This window comes from Lineus longissimus, chromosome 14, assembly GCF_910592395.1.
Source record: "Lineus longissimus chromosome 14, tnLinLong1.2, whole genome shotgun sequence".
NCBI classification, from domain to species: domain Eukaryota; kingdom Metazoa; phylum Nemertea; class Pilidiophora; order Heteronemertea; family Lineidae; genus Lineus; species Lineus longissimus.
The window spans coordinates 3,683,294-3,697,423 of record NC_088321.1 but is presented as its reverse complement, the minus strand read 5'-3'; the positions used below and the strand labels follow the sequence as shown (position 1 = coordinate 3,697,423).

The following is a 14,130-nucleotide window of genomic DNA, read 5'->3' as shown; positions in this document are numbered from 1 at the left end:
TCTCTAATGAAGCTCTCCGATCCGTCAGCTGACGCAGATCTAGAGTTCTAACGTTGCCAACGTAATCGGATGCTGCAGACTTTGATGGCTTAGACATGTCCTCTGGATGAATCCAAGCAGCATACCAAAGACTGCCCTGCATTTGAGCCCCCAGGGAAAGAACAAACGAGGCTGGCCCAAAGTCAAATGAAGTAGGACTATGTCAGTGGAGCTGAAACTCATGGGGCTGACATGGGACGAGGCACAACGGGCAGCAAGAGACTGAAAAGGCTGGAGGTTGTGTTGTGGCCTTATGTGCCACTAGGGACGAAGAGCCCTAAGTAATTATGAGGCTTTCAAGGGTAGGGTGCTTACCAGGAGGACTATGTCAAAGGAGCTGAAACTGATGGGGCTGACATGGGACGAGGCACAACGGGCAGCAAGAGACTGAAAAGGCTGGAGGTTGTGTTGTGGCCTTATGCGCCACTAGGGACGAAGAGCCCTAAGTAAGTATGAGGCTTTCAAGGGTAGGGTGCTTACCAGGAGGACTATGTCAGAGGAGCTGAAACTGATGGGGCTGACATGGGACGAGGCACAACGGGCAGCACGAGACTGAAAAGGCTGGAGGTTGTGTTGTGGCCTTATGTACCACTAGGGATGAAGAGCCCTAAGTAAGTATGAGGCTTGCAAGGGTAGGGTGCTTACCAGGAGGACTATGTCAGAGGAGCTGAAACTGATGGGGCTGACATGGGACGAGGCACAACGGGCAGCACGAGACTGAAAAGGCTGGAGGTTGTGTTGTGGCCTTATGCGCCACTAGGGACGAAGAGCCCTAAGTAAGTATGAGGCTTTCAAGGGTAGGGTGCTTACCTTTAGGTTTTGGCGCTGGCCGTGCCTTCTTAGTACTGCGATCATTTTCAGTTCTTTTCTGGGCCTTTCTCTTTTCGACTGATGGTTGTGCTAGCGCCCTCTTTTTGAAAGCTTCTCTCTCCTTCAGCAATGCTGGATCCATCTAGAAAAAGAATGTGGTGAAATCAAAAGATTAGACGAACATTGGGTTGACAGTCATGACAGTTGTGGCCAGGAACCCCAACTTGCCCAAAATTATTATCGAGATCTGAATAAGCTTCAGATCGGATGACATATCAAAAACAACAGATTACAACTGAGATGTTTCAATACCAGTTCCCATGCCAAAGACTCAATAAACGGTTTGCGCAAATAAATTTCTGTGAAAAGTGCTTTTCAAAATGGCAGAAATTTATTATTTATTATTTTTCAAACTTACACTGCCTGTGAATCACAGGCAGTGTAAGTTTACCATGTGTTTTACAGTTGATCTAGTACTGACGTACCGGTGCAAGAAATAGCCGCCGGCTTCATTTGACATTTCATTGTTTTAATGCAGCTATCAAGTTTATGCCCGGACCCCCCTCCTCAGGCACTCGACGTTAACTCGCCAGTCCAGCAAATCCCTGAGGTTGGGAACCAGTCAAAAATTTACCTGTCTCATGGAAATCACCAGGAGCAGATTCACCTCCTGTCATAACAATTCACCTTTGGGACTCACTTTTCTCTGAAAAGCGAGTGGAGACTCACCCCAAACTAGTCAAGCCTATACTTTTCCTAAGACAATGTAAACAGGGTCGAAAAAGATTTCAAAACGTCAATATAATGGCCGAATATTGTAATTTGATGCAAATTAAAAAGTGCTGAAACAATATAAGATTAAGAATGCAAAGCTTAATATCATCAAGTTAAAGGCCAAAATAGTTTGACCTCTCAGTCTCAGGTGAAAATAGTTGGATTTTGTTGACAATTAATATTGATCATCAAGTTTCAGGCCAAAATAGTTTCACCTCTCTCAGGTGAAAATAGTTGGATTTTGTTGACAATTAATATTGATCATCAAGTTTTAGGCCAAAAAAGTTTGTTCCTCTCAGGTGAAAATAGTTGGATTTTGTTGACAGTTAATATCATCAAGTTTCAGGCCAAAATAGTTGAACCTCTCTCACGTGAAAATAGTTGGATTTTGTTGACAATTAGGCCTTATATCATCAAGTTTTAGGCCAAAATAGTTTGACATCTCTCGGGTGAAAATAGTTCGATTTTGTTGACTATTAATATTGATCATCAAGTTTTAGGCCAAAATAGTTTGACCCTCAGGTGAAAATAGTTGGATTTTGTTGACGATTAATATTGATCATCAAGTTTTAGGCCAAAATAGTTCGACCCTCAGGTGAAAATAGTTGGATTTTGTTGACAGTTAATATCATCAAGTTTTAGGCCAAAATAGTTTCACCTCTCTCACGTGAAAATAGTTGGATTTTGTTGACAATTAGGCCTTATATCATCAAGTTTTAGGCCAAAATTGTTTGACATCTCTCGGGTGAAAATAGTTCGATTTTGTTGACGATTAATATTGATCATCAAGTTTTAGGCCAAAATAGTTGAACCTCTCTCACGTGAAAATAGTTGGATTTTGTTGACAATTAGGCCTTATATCATCAAGTTTTAGGCCAAAATTGTTTGACATCTCTCGGGTGAAAATAGTTCGATTTTGTTGACGATTAATATTGATCATCAAGTTTTAGGCCAAAATAGTTGAACCTCTCTCACGTGAAAATAGTTGGATTTTGTTGACAATTAGGCCTTATATCATCAAGTTTTAGGCCAAAATTGTTTGACATCTCTCGGGTGAAAATAGTTCGATTTTGTTGACGATTAATATTGATCATCAAGTTTTAGGCCAAAATAGTTTGACCCTCAGGTGAAAATAGTTGGATTTTGTTGATCCAAGAAGGCGGATCTTCTATCAGAGTGAGATTAGAGTCGCCATCAGCATTTACACCTTCCCAAAGAGACAGAAAAAAGAGTTTCACTTCAATTTCAGATTCTCAGGTGTCAGCAGCTGTAATTTTGGGTCATACTTAACAGCGTCCACCAGGTTTAAATGCATTAAAGTCATCAAAATAAAATATAATGGTCATAATAGGCCTAAATGAAATAAGGACATTTTCATTTTTCCACATTTCCTGATCGTTTCATGACATTTGTGTGAGCAACTGCAGAATAGCAGGGACACTCAGTGACACTCTGTGCTAAATGATAGGAATGTGTACATAATGTACAGAGGGACAGAGTGTACATAATGTACAGAGCTACTACTGTCCCGGCTATTCTGCAGACAAAGGCCCATTTGGGTGCTAGCTAGATTAGCGAGTTGTTGTCTAAAATATACCAGCGTCCACCACCCTGTCGGCGGCCGTGTTGGATTTGAACTGGATAGGGCTTCCTGGACCTGGTCAACACTGACAACAGACTACAGTCAATAGTGTCAATAGACAATACAGAGGTCAGAGCCCAGCTGCCCCTGTGATTTTAGAGATAAGAGTCCGAGTAAGACAACATCTCAGTCTTACACCCAAATGTCATAAAAATTTTCAGGAAATGTGTTTCATGGTGTACTTATTACGTTTATGGCCACTAAATTTTATTTTGATGACTTTATGCCTGAATTTTAAACCAGGTGGACGCTGGTGCAGTGCACGAGATGAGTGGTGGACGCTGATTCGCCGATCGGATGACTGGTAATTTTGGCGTTTTCAAATCGTCATCAAGCCACAATACACGCATATGTCAACATATATTCGGCATAAGTCATTAGTAGTGTATACCTTTATGAATACAATTAAACAATTTTCAGTAGAATCTGACCAATAATAACGACAAAACTAGCGGAAGTGCGGAGGAAATTTTATAAACAAACCCAACTCCGAGAAAAAACCGGATGCACTTGTGCACCATCTGTCGGCTTTCACTGCGAGCGCCTCCCAGAATTTTTTTATGAACTAAAAAACAAGATGGAAGCCAAACTTTGACAGGTACAAATTTTTCGGTTTCTTTTGTAATATTTTACCTTCTAGAGAACGAAATTTTGGAGAATAACCAAATGAAGAGAAAGAGTATATGTTTTTTCATCAAAAGATTTCGCCAGAAATTAAATGTTTTGGGCGTATCTAAGGAAAATTGAGATGGCATTCAAAGAAAAACAAAAAAAGTTACAAAAAAGTCATTTCGCATTCATTTGTAATGTCCTTTGATTTGCCTTCTTTGGTACTCGATATACATGATATAGTGAAGTAATGAACTTGCAAATCGGCTTTAATTCAACTCGTACTTTATTGTCTCGTCTCGCCCGTCGACTACAATAACAACAACAATGCACCGTTTTCGCCCCGGCCGCAACACGGGCCGAAGACAGACTGGGGTCGCTCGGGACACCACACCATCCCCCACAAAATTTGGTCAGTGTGTAACTGACCACAATGTTACAGAATTCAATTCACTAACATAACAGGGCTTTCATATGTTACCCAAACATAAAACACAAAAATAAGAGTTAGCGTCTTGCTGAGTTGGGTAGGGATTATCCTCCATCATGTCCATCCTCAGTATTGTCTTCTCCAAAATCATGATAATAATAATACTGAAATGATTTTATAATTATCAAATATAAAAAAAAACCATTACTAGCTCCGATCCTGAGCAATAAAATACACAAAACTATAGATCCAAGTACACGCAATAGTACATGAAATGAGTCCTGAGTCCATTTCTCTGCATAGAACAAGGATATACAAACACAACAAATATATCCAAAAATAGTCTTAACATGTGTTGATCAAACACACTAAACGAACAGATTGTCTCTATAGGCTTCCCTCAGTGCACTACTAAATGAATTTAAAAGTCTCTTATCCATTTACTAAGTCCTTATCGCTTCAGAACGAAAATCCTCCTGTGAGCGGCAGATCAAAGGCACCTTAGTACCCTGGCATGAGGTAATGTAAATCTACACCTCTCCCTTCCCGGAGTACAGAGCGTCCCAGGTATAGGGTTGCCACGTTACAAGTTACCAAATTACTTTTCCGTGGCCTCCATGAATTCAGGAATTGTTTAAAGCTACAAACAGGTTTTCACTATTAAGTCGTTGCTGAGATGCGGTTCAATTTTAACTTTCTGGCGCGCTTGAGCCATCGCATTTTGTTCTGTTGCATTGATGCGGAATCGCGTTGGTTTGTGTCACGCGCGGCGCAATCGATTGACAAACGGAAACGTGCAGGCCTCTGCATATCATTACGTGGTCTTAAGCAATATTTGTTCATGGGTACTTCGTCTGCTGGATCATACACAGATGAATCAATTGAAGAGGCGGTGCCATCCAGGTCTGGGTTTGGAATATCTATTGCAGATTCCCCATCTGGTGGATCTACTGCTCCATCTGATGGTCCCATCCCTGGACGTTGCACGTCGGGGGAACCAGATTGAGAGTTAGGGGTACCAAAGCGGCCCTTCCCTTCTGGTGTATCTAAAGCAGCACCAAGAGGGTCCCTCAAATCTGGTCTTGACATCAGCTTGTCTTGTCCACGAGATTCTGGGGTTTCTTCGCAAGACCTTCCTATAGGCAGTTTCAAAAATTCTAAAGGCATAGTCTCTACCTCTTCTTCAGACTCAGTCTCAGAGTTCTCAGCAGCTGACTCCATTTCAAGTTTCTCAATGAAATCCTTCTTCTCTGATGTTTTATTAGGATGATCATCCACCCGACGTGGCTCATCCTCCGTTCTAATGTAGAAGCGCCGCAAGTTGTTCAGATGGACCACTTTTGTTTGCTTGGTTTTCCCATCGAGAGGCACAATCCTATAGTTCACCTCTGATATCTTTTCCTTAATCTTATAAGGTCCCTTCCATGGCTTGTGGAACTTGTTAACCTCATCTGGCCGAAGATGATAGTCTCTCAAGAGGACTAAATCATCCTGGGAAAAAGAAGAATTTTTCATCTTCTGGTCATAGTACTGTCGCTGTCGCCTCTGAGCCGTCTTCAGGTTGTCCCTGGCATTTCGATATGATGTTTCAATTTTCTCTCGGAGATCCTTCACATATACTGTTGTTTCTGGGGAAGCAGAGCCACATGTAGATGTTCCAATCATAAGGTCAAGAGGTATTTGCATTTCAGCTCCGAAAGTCATTGCAAAAGGAGTTTCCTTTGTTGACTCATGTATACTGGACCTATATGCCATGAGTGCTGATGGTAATCTGTCATCCCAATCCCGTCCCTTTTCATCTACAAGGGTTGTTAGCATTTTCTTCAGGCTTTTATTCAGGTTTTCAACCTGACCGTTGCATTGCGGGTGATATGCAGTTGTCCTAGTCTTCTCAATGCCTAATAAGCTGCACATCTCTCCGAAGATTTTTGATTCAAAATTCCCCCCTTGGTCGGAATGTATACCCTCGGGTGCACCAAAACGCGAGACATATTCGTTGACTAGAACTCTTGCACAGGTGGAGACTTTCTGATTTTTCATTGGCCATGCCTCGGGCCACTTGGTGAACGCATCTTCAACCACCATGATATAACGGTTTCCCCTTCTGGAGGGTGGATTAATGGGCCCCACAAAATCGATATGCAACCTTTGGTTTCGTCTGCCCACTGGAATACTCTGTAAGGGGGCCCTTATTCCCTTGGGTGGTGATTTGCATTTCTGACACTTGGGGCATGTGCGAACAAAGTCTTCAACTAAACGCTTTAAGCCTGGTCGCCAGCAGCGAGATCGAAGTTTGGCATAGGTCTTCCTCATTCCCAAATGGCCACCAGCAAAGCCTTCGTGAGCTTGAACTAAGACTGGCTTTATCAATGCTACTGGGAGAACCAAACGGCTTTGGGTTGACTGATCCGGAGACTTGAAATACAAAACTCCCTCCTCTAGTTCCAACAATTGTCTCTGGGCCCAAACTGCCCGTGTCCGAGTACTGCATCCTTGCAAAACACTTTGTGGAATTATTGTCTCTTTGGAAAGGACATGCTGATAAACTTCGTTGATTTCAGGGTCATTGACCTGAGCTTGTCCAATTTTCTCAGCGGTCCAATCCATAGGCAGTTCCACTAGGGTTGGTACTTTTCTCTGTGGCTTGGACTTTGCACTTGGTTTTGCCTGGGTCACTGCTACACTTGCTAGGTTCACCGACTGAGTTTTTCTGTCCATTGGCGTTTGCTGATCGATTCTCTTTTTGTCAGTGGGCCCACATGATGGGCAATCTCCATGTTGTCTGACTCTACTGGGCTTTCTAGACAGGGCATCAGCATTCCCGTGTAGCCTTCCTGCACGATGTTCAATCTTAAAATCAAACTCGGCTAGGCACTCGAGCCATCTGGCCACCTGTCCGGATGGGTCTTTGAAATTAAGCAGCCAACGGAGCGCAATGTTATCTGTTCGGACCAAGAACCTTTTTCCCAGGAGAAAGTACCTGAAATGCTTAACAAATTTCACGAGAGCTAACATTTCCCGCCGTGTGGTGCAGTAATTATTTTCTCCACCTTGCAAACTCTTGCTGCCGTATGCGATCACCCTTTCAGAGCCATCTTCTTGACGCTGGGACAAAACGGCACCTACAGCAAAGTCACTGGCGTCAGTGTCCAAGACAAAGAGACCCGCATCTTCGGAGAAGTCAGGGTATGCTAAGACTGGTGCCTCAATCAATGCTTCCTTCAGTTTGGAAAATGACTGTTCACAGGCTTCTGTCCATTCGAAAATTGCATTCTTTCCAGTCAACTGGTGAAGTGGGGCTGCTATCTCTGAGTAGTTCTTCACATACTTTTGATAATATACAGCCAAGCCCATGAAAGATCTTACTTCACCCACATCCTTTGGAGTTGGCCATTCTTGGACCTGACGTATCTTTTCAGAGTCAGTGGCGATCCCGTCCTTGGACACAACATGTCCCAACCATTTCAGACTCCGTCGCAGCAACTTACACTTCACTGGCTTCAACTTCATGTTGGCCTTCCTGAGGCGCTCAAAAACCTCTCGTAACTGCTGAATATGCCGGTCAAACGATGGTGTATGTACGATTATGTCATCCAAGTACACGAGACAGTGCTCTACCCCCCCTAGCACGATGTTCATGAGCCTGGTAAAAGTTGCTGGGGCTCCAGTCAGACCAAATGGCATGGCCAACCACTCATATTGCTTAACTCCTGTCACAAATCCTGTTTTCTCTCGATCCTCGGGAGCCACGCCCACTTGCCAGTAGCCACTGGCACAATCAAGGCTGCTGAACCAACAGGACCCAGCCAGTCCTCCAAGTGTATCATCTATTCTTGGCAGTGGTTGGGCTGACTTCACAGTGCACTCATTTAGCTTTCGGTAGTCTACACATAGGCGAAAACTCCCATCATGCTTCTTAGCCAGTACGATAGGCGAGCTCCATGGTCCAGTAGACTCCTTTATGAGATTTTTGTCCAAGAGGTCTTTGGTTGTCTCATCAACAAAATGTTGTTGGTGGGGTGGTACCCTCCGCGGCCTCTGCTTTATCGGGACAGCATCTCCGGTGTTTATCCGATGTTCAACCACTGTGGTGTGCCCAATATCCAGATCATCCATTGAGAAAATATCCTGATATTCCGCTATGAGGGAAATCAGCGTGGCACGCTGTGACCCAGTCAGATCTATCTCGTCTATTTCCAATTTTTCCAACAGTTTTCCAAGTCTTTCTGATTGCAAAGGAGATTGGACAGGGTCTGGGGTACAAGGCGTCCCAACACTGGTTACTGCTATGGAAGCTGCAGCCAATTGTCCCTGTCCGAGTATGGGAGAGTATACAGGGTCTGGGGTACAAAGCGTCCCAGCACTGGTTGCTGCTATATCAGCTGCAGCCAAGTGTTCCTGTTCCTCTCCATTCTCCCTGGCCCCTACATGTTTGTCGTCCTGATGTCCACTTATTTCTGTGACTGGGTGAAACCATCCCAATGTCTGATTGGTCCTCATCCTAATAGGGCTATCTGTGAAATTGGCCACACGAATGGGGAGTTTGCCATGGTTTGACTTCACCAAAGTACGCCCTGTCGTGAACGATGTCGGGCCCCTTTTTGCTTCAATCATTCCTGGTGTCAGATGACTAGCTTCACCTCCCCTAGCAAGTTTTCCTGGCACAATCATCTCAGTCTGTGCTGGGATCTTCACAGATCGCCCAAGGATGACTCGACAAATCTTAAGTTCATCTCTTTGGTGACGCAATGGGATTTCTTCATTGCCAACCTCCAATGTAGCACTTTCATATCGAATGGTACACTGGTGCTTTGCAAAGAAGTCGCTTCCCAAAAGACACGAGTGGCATAGCTTCTTGACCACCACCACTGGATGACAGTAAACATTGGATCCAATCTGTAAATCGGCATCAACCATCCCCATAATGTGCAAGTCTTCCTCGGTGGCTGACATCAGGGATCCCATTGCAGGTTCAAGGGTTTTCTTGGCCGAATCGAGACGGTCCCATAAATCACTACTGATCAGTGTTACTGCTGCTCCAGTATCCAAAAGCATGGACGTTGACTGGTCGTTTACTTTACCACTCAAATAGAGGCTGCTGTCAGCCAGCTGTATACTCCCAATAGTGACGTGTGAATGCCCAGGCTTGGGCTCAAACACTGTCGCCTTGGGGTTCAACATTGAATTCTCCACCAATGTTGAATTTTCTGCTGGGCTAACCTTGTTTTCTTCTTGGACAACGGAATCTACATGTGGGGCCACTACTGCTTCTTCGGGACTGTGCTGCCCCCCGACAATCCCGCCGCCTCGTTTCCCTGCTTGTTGGGGCAATCTTTGGAAATGTGGCCTTTCAAGTGGCATATGAAACACTCGTTTTGAGGGCATCGCCGTAATCTGTGATCACCGCCGCAGGTTTTGCAACCATCTCCCTTACTGGTACTGTGGTTTCCCTTTTGGCCTTCCAATCGCAAGATTCTCTCATTCATGGTGCTCAACAATTCTAATACCTTGGACATATCGGACATATCGGAGTTCTCCGCCGGCTTTGGCGCAACGCTCGCCACTTTCTGTTTTGGCTTGGCCACCTCCTGCTGGCTCGACTCACTTGCCCCCTTTTTCATCACTAGTTGGGCTGCCTCTAGTTGCCTAACCTTGCGAATGGCCTCGCTCAGGGTGGCGGGTGAACTCATTAGCAGCTGCTGTTTGACTGCATCTTCTGCTGTAACTCCGAGAAGAAACTGGTCAAGGGCCATTTCTTGTTGTAGTTCGAACCCACTACTTGGGTACGCATTAAGGGCAAGTTCTTGGAGGGCATCTGAGAAAGTCTCGTATGTTTCATTTCCACGCTGTACTCTGGCCCTCATCTGTAACTTGTAATCCTCCCTTGAGGTATTATGAAATCGCTTCATTAGTCGAGTACAAAAATCCTCGTAGGATAGGCTTTCCTCCAGGTGTAAATTGTTGACCGCAACATAAGCCTGATGTTCTAGTCTTGAAAGGAGTTGTTCCCGACGCTGTTCATCAGGGATCTTGGCTAACTTCACAAAGTTGTCAAACCTTTCCAGCCAAATTCGGAAGTTTTGATTTAACTGGAAATTTTTCGGTGCCTGAATTTTCACATTTACGGCGGTGGTTGAAGCTGTAGTTGCCTTCACTGTTTCTGGCCCCATTTTGGTCCTCATCAGGTTGGTGAATGTTTCCAAAAAGTCTGTCATAGCATCAGGATTAGCCTCTGCCCCTTTAGGGGTTCCACCTGGCCTCATCAGTTGCCTCGGGGTGGTCGCCCCCCTTCCACGTCCTATTGGAGTATCCATCATCACACTAATAGACCTACTTTCTAACAGAACACACTTTCTGTCTCCAAAAATAAACCCTTCAGACTTGTGAACTCCCACAAAATAGGCCTGCAACCACAGCTCAGTGGACTTAACCTGACCAAAATTTATTGATTGATCTTGCAATAATCTGCTCCCCACTGACACACTATACTACTATCAATGTATCTGTGACGACATGCCAGCGTATCGAACTCACTTCGGAAACTTAGGTCACCACGATTTCAGGACAGTGCATAATAAATAATATCAAAAACAGTTCACCCTAACCGGCCTCCGTACAAAAACAAGCATGGGGTTCAAAAACAGTTTGTCCTAACCGGCCTCCGTACAAAAACGAGCATGGGTTGGTCAATACGAACGCACGTACAATTACAAACGCAGTTTTCGGCTCTATTTTTGCTGTCACGAGTCTGCAACTAGCTTACACATCATGTACACATGCTAAATTACCGTAAGCAAGTTTCTATACGCGTTGCTTCATTGTATTTGACGGCACAAACAGGACAAATCCAGCTATGTTTACATGCATTGCATCAGAATACGCGGGTCGAGCGCGGCAACCGAGCGCGATGACACAACCATTCCTGCCTTCAAATTTTAATTTGGGTTCTTTTTAAATCCTATACGCTGTCACCACTGTAATGTCCTTTGATTTGCCTTCTTTGGTACTCGATATACATGATATAGTGAAGTAATGAACTTGCAAATCGGCTTTAATTCAACTCGTACTTTATTGTCTCGTCTCGCCCGTCGACTACAATAACAACAACAATGCACCGTTTTCGCCCCGGCCGCAACACGGGCCGAAGACAGACTGGGGTCGCTCGGGACACCACACATTTACAGTTAAATCACACACCAGTCATCATGTCAAACTCTCAATCACACAGAGTTATTGATTAAGTTTGAAAAAATGTCGAAGCCTAGATGTCTCAATTAGTCAATAAGTGAATGTAGGCCTATCGGGGCCTATGGCCTAACTACAGAATAGCGATAGCCGGACAGTAGCTCTGACAGTACATTATGACGATGTAGGCCTACACTCTGTTCCTCTGTACATTATGTACACCATTCCTATCATTTAGCACAGAGTGTCCCGGCTATTCTGCAGTTGCTCCGGGCCTATCCCTGTTTTATTTTTTAATCGACTGAAATTAAGGCCTAGCTAGGCTACGCCGGTTGTTAAAAATTCTGAATTTGTAATTAAATTTAACCTGTTAACTGCGTAATTAAGACACCATATGACGTCTTGGCCTAAAGACCGTGCATTGCGTAAGATGTTGTATGGCGTCCTATGTTTGTGATTCACCTAAGCCCAAGCAACACTCAGAAATTCGATGGGGAATCCCCTTAGAATGTCAGCGCAGTGTAGTTTGGTTTCAGAACACTACTGGCACCAGTTTTTGAGCTGAATCATGGCTTTTGAGCTTTTGAGCTGAATCATGGTTTTTGATCTTTTGAGCTGAATCATGGTTTTTGAGCTTTTGAGCTGAATCATGGTTTTTGAGCTTTTGAGCTGAATCATGGCTTTTGAGCTTTTGAGCTGAATCATGGTTTTTGAGCTTTTGAGCTGAATCATGGCTTTTGAGCTGAATCATGGCTTTTGAGCTTTTGAGCTGAATCATGGCTTTTGAGCTTTTGAGCTGAATCATGGCTACAGCATGCAAGAGGAAGCGGCTGTGAGATGAGGATGTGTAATCTAATTAATTACGCAATATGACGGGGTTTACAAATAAAAAACTACGCTGCTTACAGGTTAAAATTTTAAAATGTCTAATTCCGGAAATACGTACTAAATATAAATTTCGACATTGCCGTTGTGAAGACTGATATACAGATATTATGAATACCAAGTTTAAACAAATTTGTACTCATAATACTAGGGCAGAGACGTGTATTCATCCACAAACGGAAGTGTGCACAGTTACATAGAGCTTATTAAAATGTCAAGTTGTGGTAAACACATGGCTGGGATGGACCAAAGTGGAATTAATTCTCAATCTGTGGTTGATTCTTAATCTACAGCGTCAGGCCATCACAGAAATATGCTTTTTGATAATATATTTAAGAAAATGTGATCTCACTGGTCAGTTTAAAACTTGTATTTTGACAGCGCCATATCAATGCGTCAGTGACGTTTTGATGGATATGGTGTATGGAAATCATTTTTTCGCAGGCAATCGGTATTGGATTGTTTTGAAACTTTATTATACTATAGCAAAGGGTTCTTCTTGACACATATAAAATTTTGTGCAGATTGATTGGTCCAAGGTGTACTTTTTTTACCAAAACTTATGAACAGCAATGTACACGTAATGTACACAGTTTTTAATAGAGGGCTCTGGCAATAACTGCACTACAGCATTGTGTGATTAGTGAATTTCTTAACTGGACCACGAGTAATTACGAGTGGCGTAACCTTTTAAAATTATAGTTGATGACGATGTGATTAACATGATTGTACATAATTGTAGGCTAATTGAATATGATTGTTCCTTCAGAATCTCTAGGACACTGCTGACGTGAGCATGCAACTGTGATGACCTGACACTTGTGCCGTCCTAAACAAACAAAGCAAAAGCCAAGTCCTGGAACGCCGTTGTCATCAACATGGCAGACTCCAGGGATGTTACAGGTGGGCCTGGACCACCAGAGCAATCCCAGAATAGATCAAAAGATAAGAAGCGAAGACATGGGCATTCCAGTGGTTCCAGAGTTAACGTCAAAGACGGTGAAAGTGGGTATTCGGAAAATCGAGGAAAAACGGAGCGGGTGAAATCAAAGGAGGCGGGGAGTGAGCCGATTTCAAAGTGCGAGAAAGCGGTGGATTCAGTCGGTAGTGGTGAGAAGAAAGGTCGGACTCGGAGGAATCCTGAGGAGGAGGTGCCAAGGAATGGGGCGGGTGACTGCACGAGTGGTGATCAGGATGTGGACAATGCTCGCGACGAAACGACTCAGGAACGCGAGAGACTCGGTCGGGAAGCGGAGGCGGACCGACGCACGAATATATCCGCGCAGGGAGAGATTGAACAGCAGAACAGCGCGGATCGTAAGGGTGGCAATAATCAGACGAATACGGAACACGGGAAAAATAAGTCTGAGCCGGACTCGGAAAATATTGGCAAAGAGCGTCCTGTAAGCGGACAGACTGCGGCGAGAAATCAGAAAGAAAAGTTAGTCAAGGAACACACGAGGAGTTATTCTGATGGCGGGGCGGTGTTTGTGAGCCCGCGTCGTCAGCGCAGCGATTCCAACGGACAGCATAGCGATCAGGGCATTTATGATAATGAGCATGCCGAGGTTGTGTTATCGCGATCGCGGTCGCTGAAGTACGATCGTCAGGGAAGCCGCGCCGATTTTCCACCGCGGTTACTTGTGGTTTCGAGTAAGATAAAGAACATTATGTCCCTACAGAATGCCCTACTGCCTCAAGTGACGTTTTTGCAATATAAGTTCGAGACATCGACTTTTGATGGTTTGATAGGTAG

At 44.1% G+C, this 14,130-nt stretch overlaps 2 protein-coding genes across 6 annotated transcripts in view; one reads left to right on the top strand and one right to left on the bottom strand.

Moving 5' to 3' along the window:
• Nucleotides 1-14,130, bottom strand: part of LOC135499123 (transcription initiation factor IIE subunit beta-like) — a 462,452-nt gene that overhangs the window by 23,549 nt on the left and 424,773 nt on the right. The window contains exons 1-2 of one of the 5 annotated variants that reach the window (XM_064789794.1): nt 3,749-3,786; nt 850-991 (exon numbers count right to left, since the gene is read on the bottom strand). In XM_064789794.1, coding sequence (XP_064645864.1) covers nt 850-991 — 142 coding nt within the window. In that variant the 5' untranslated portion in view covers nt 3,749-3,786. Of the gene's footprint in view, nt 1-849; nt 992-3,220; nt 3,534-3,656; nt 3,787-14,130 lie in introns of those variants that run through there. The other 4 variants (XM_064789793.1, XM_064789796.1, XM_064789795.1 and 1 more) reach the window with 4 other exon arrangements.
• LOC135499164 (STE20-like serine/threonine-protein kinase) overlaps nt 3,832-14,130 on the top strand; it is a 42,613-nt gene continuing 32,314 nt past the window's right edge. The window contains exons 1-2 of the mRNA XM_064789831.1: nt 3,832-3,863; nt 13,144-14,126. Coding sequence (XP_064645901.1) covers nt 13,253-14,126 — 874 coding nt within the window. The 5' untranslated portion in view covers nt 3,832-3,863; nt 13,144-13,252. The remainder of the gene's footprint in view (nt 3,864-13,143; nt 14,127-14,130) is intronic.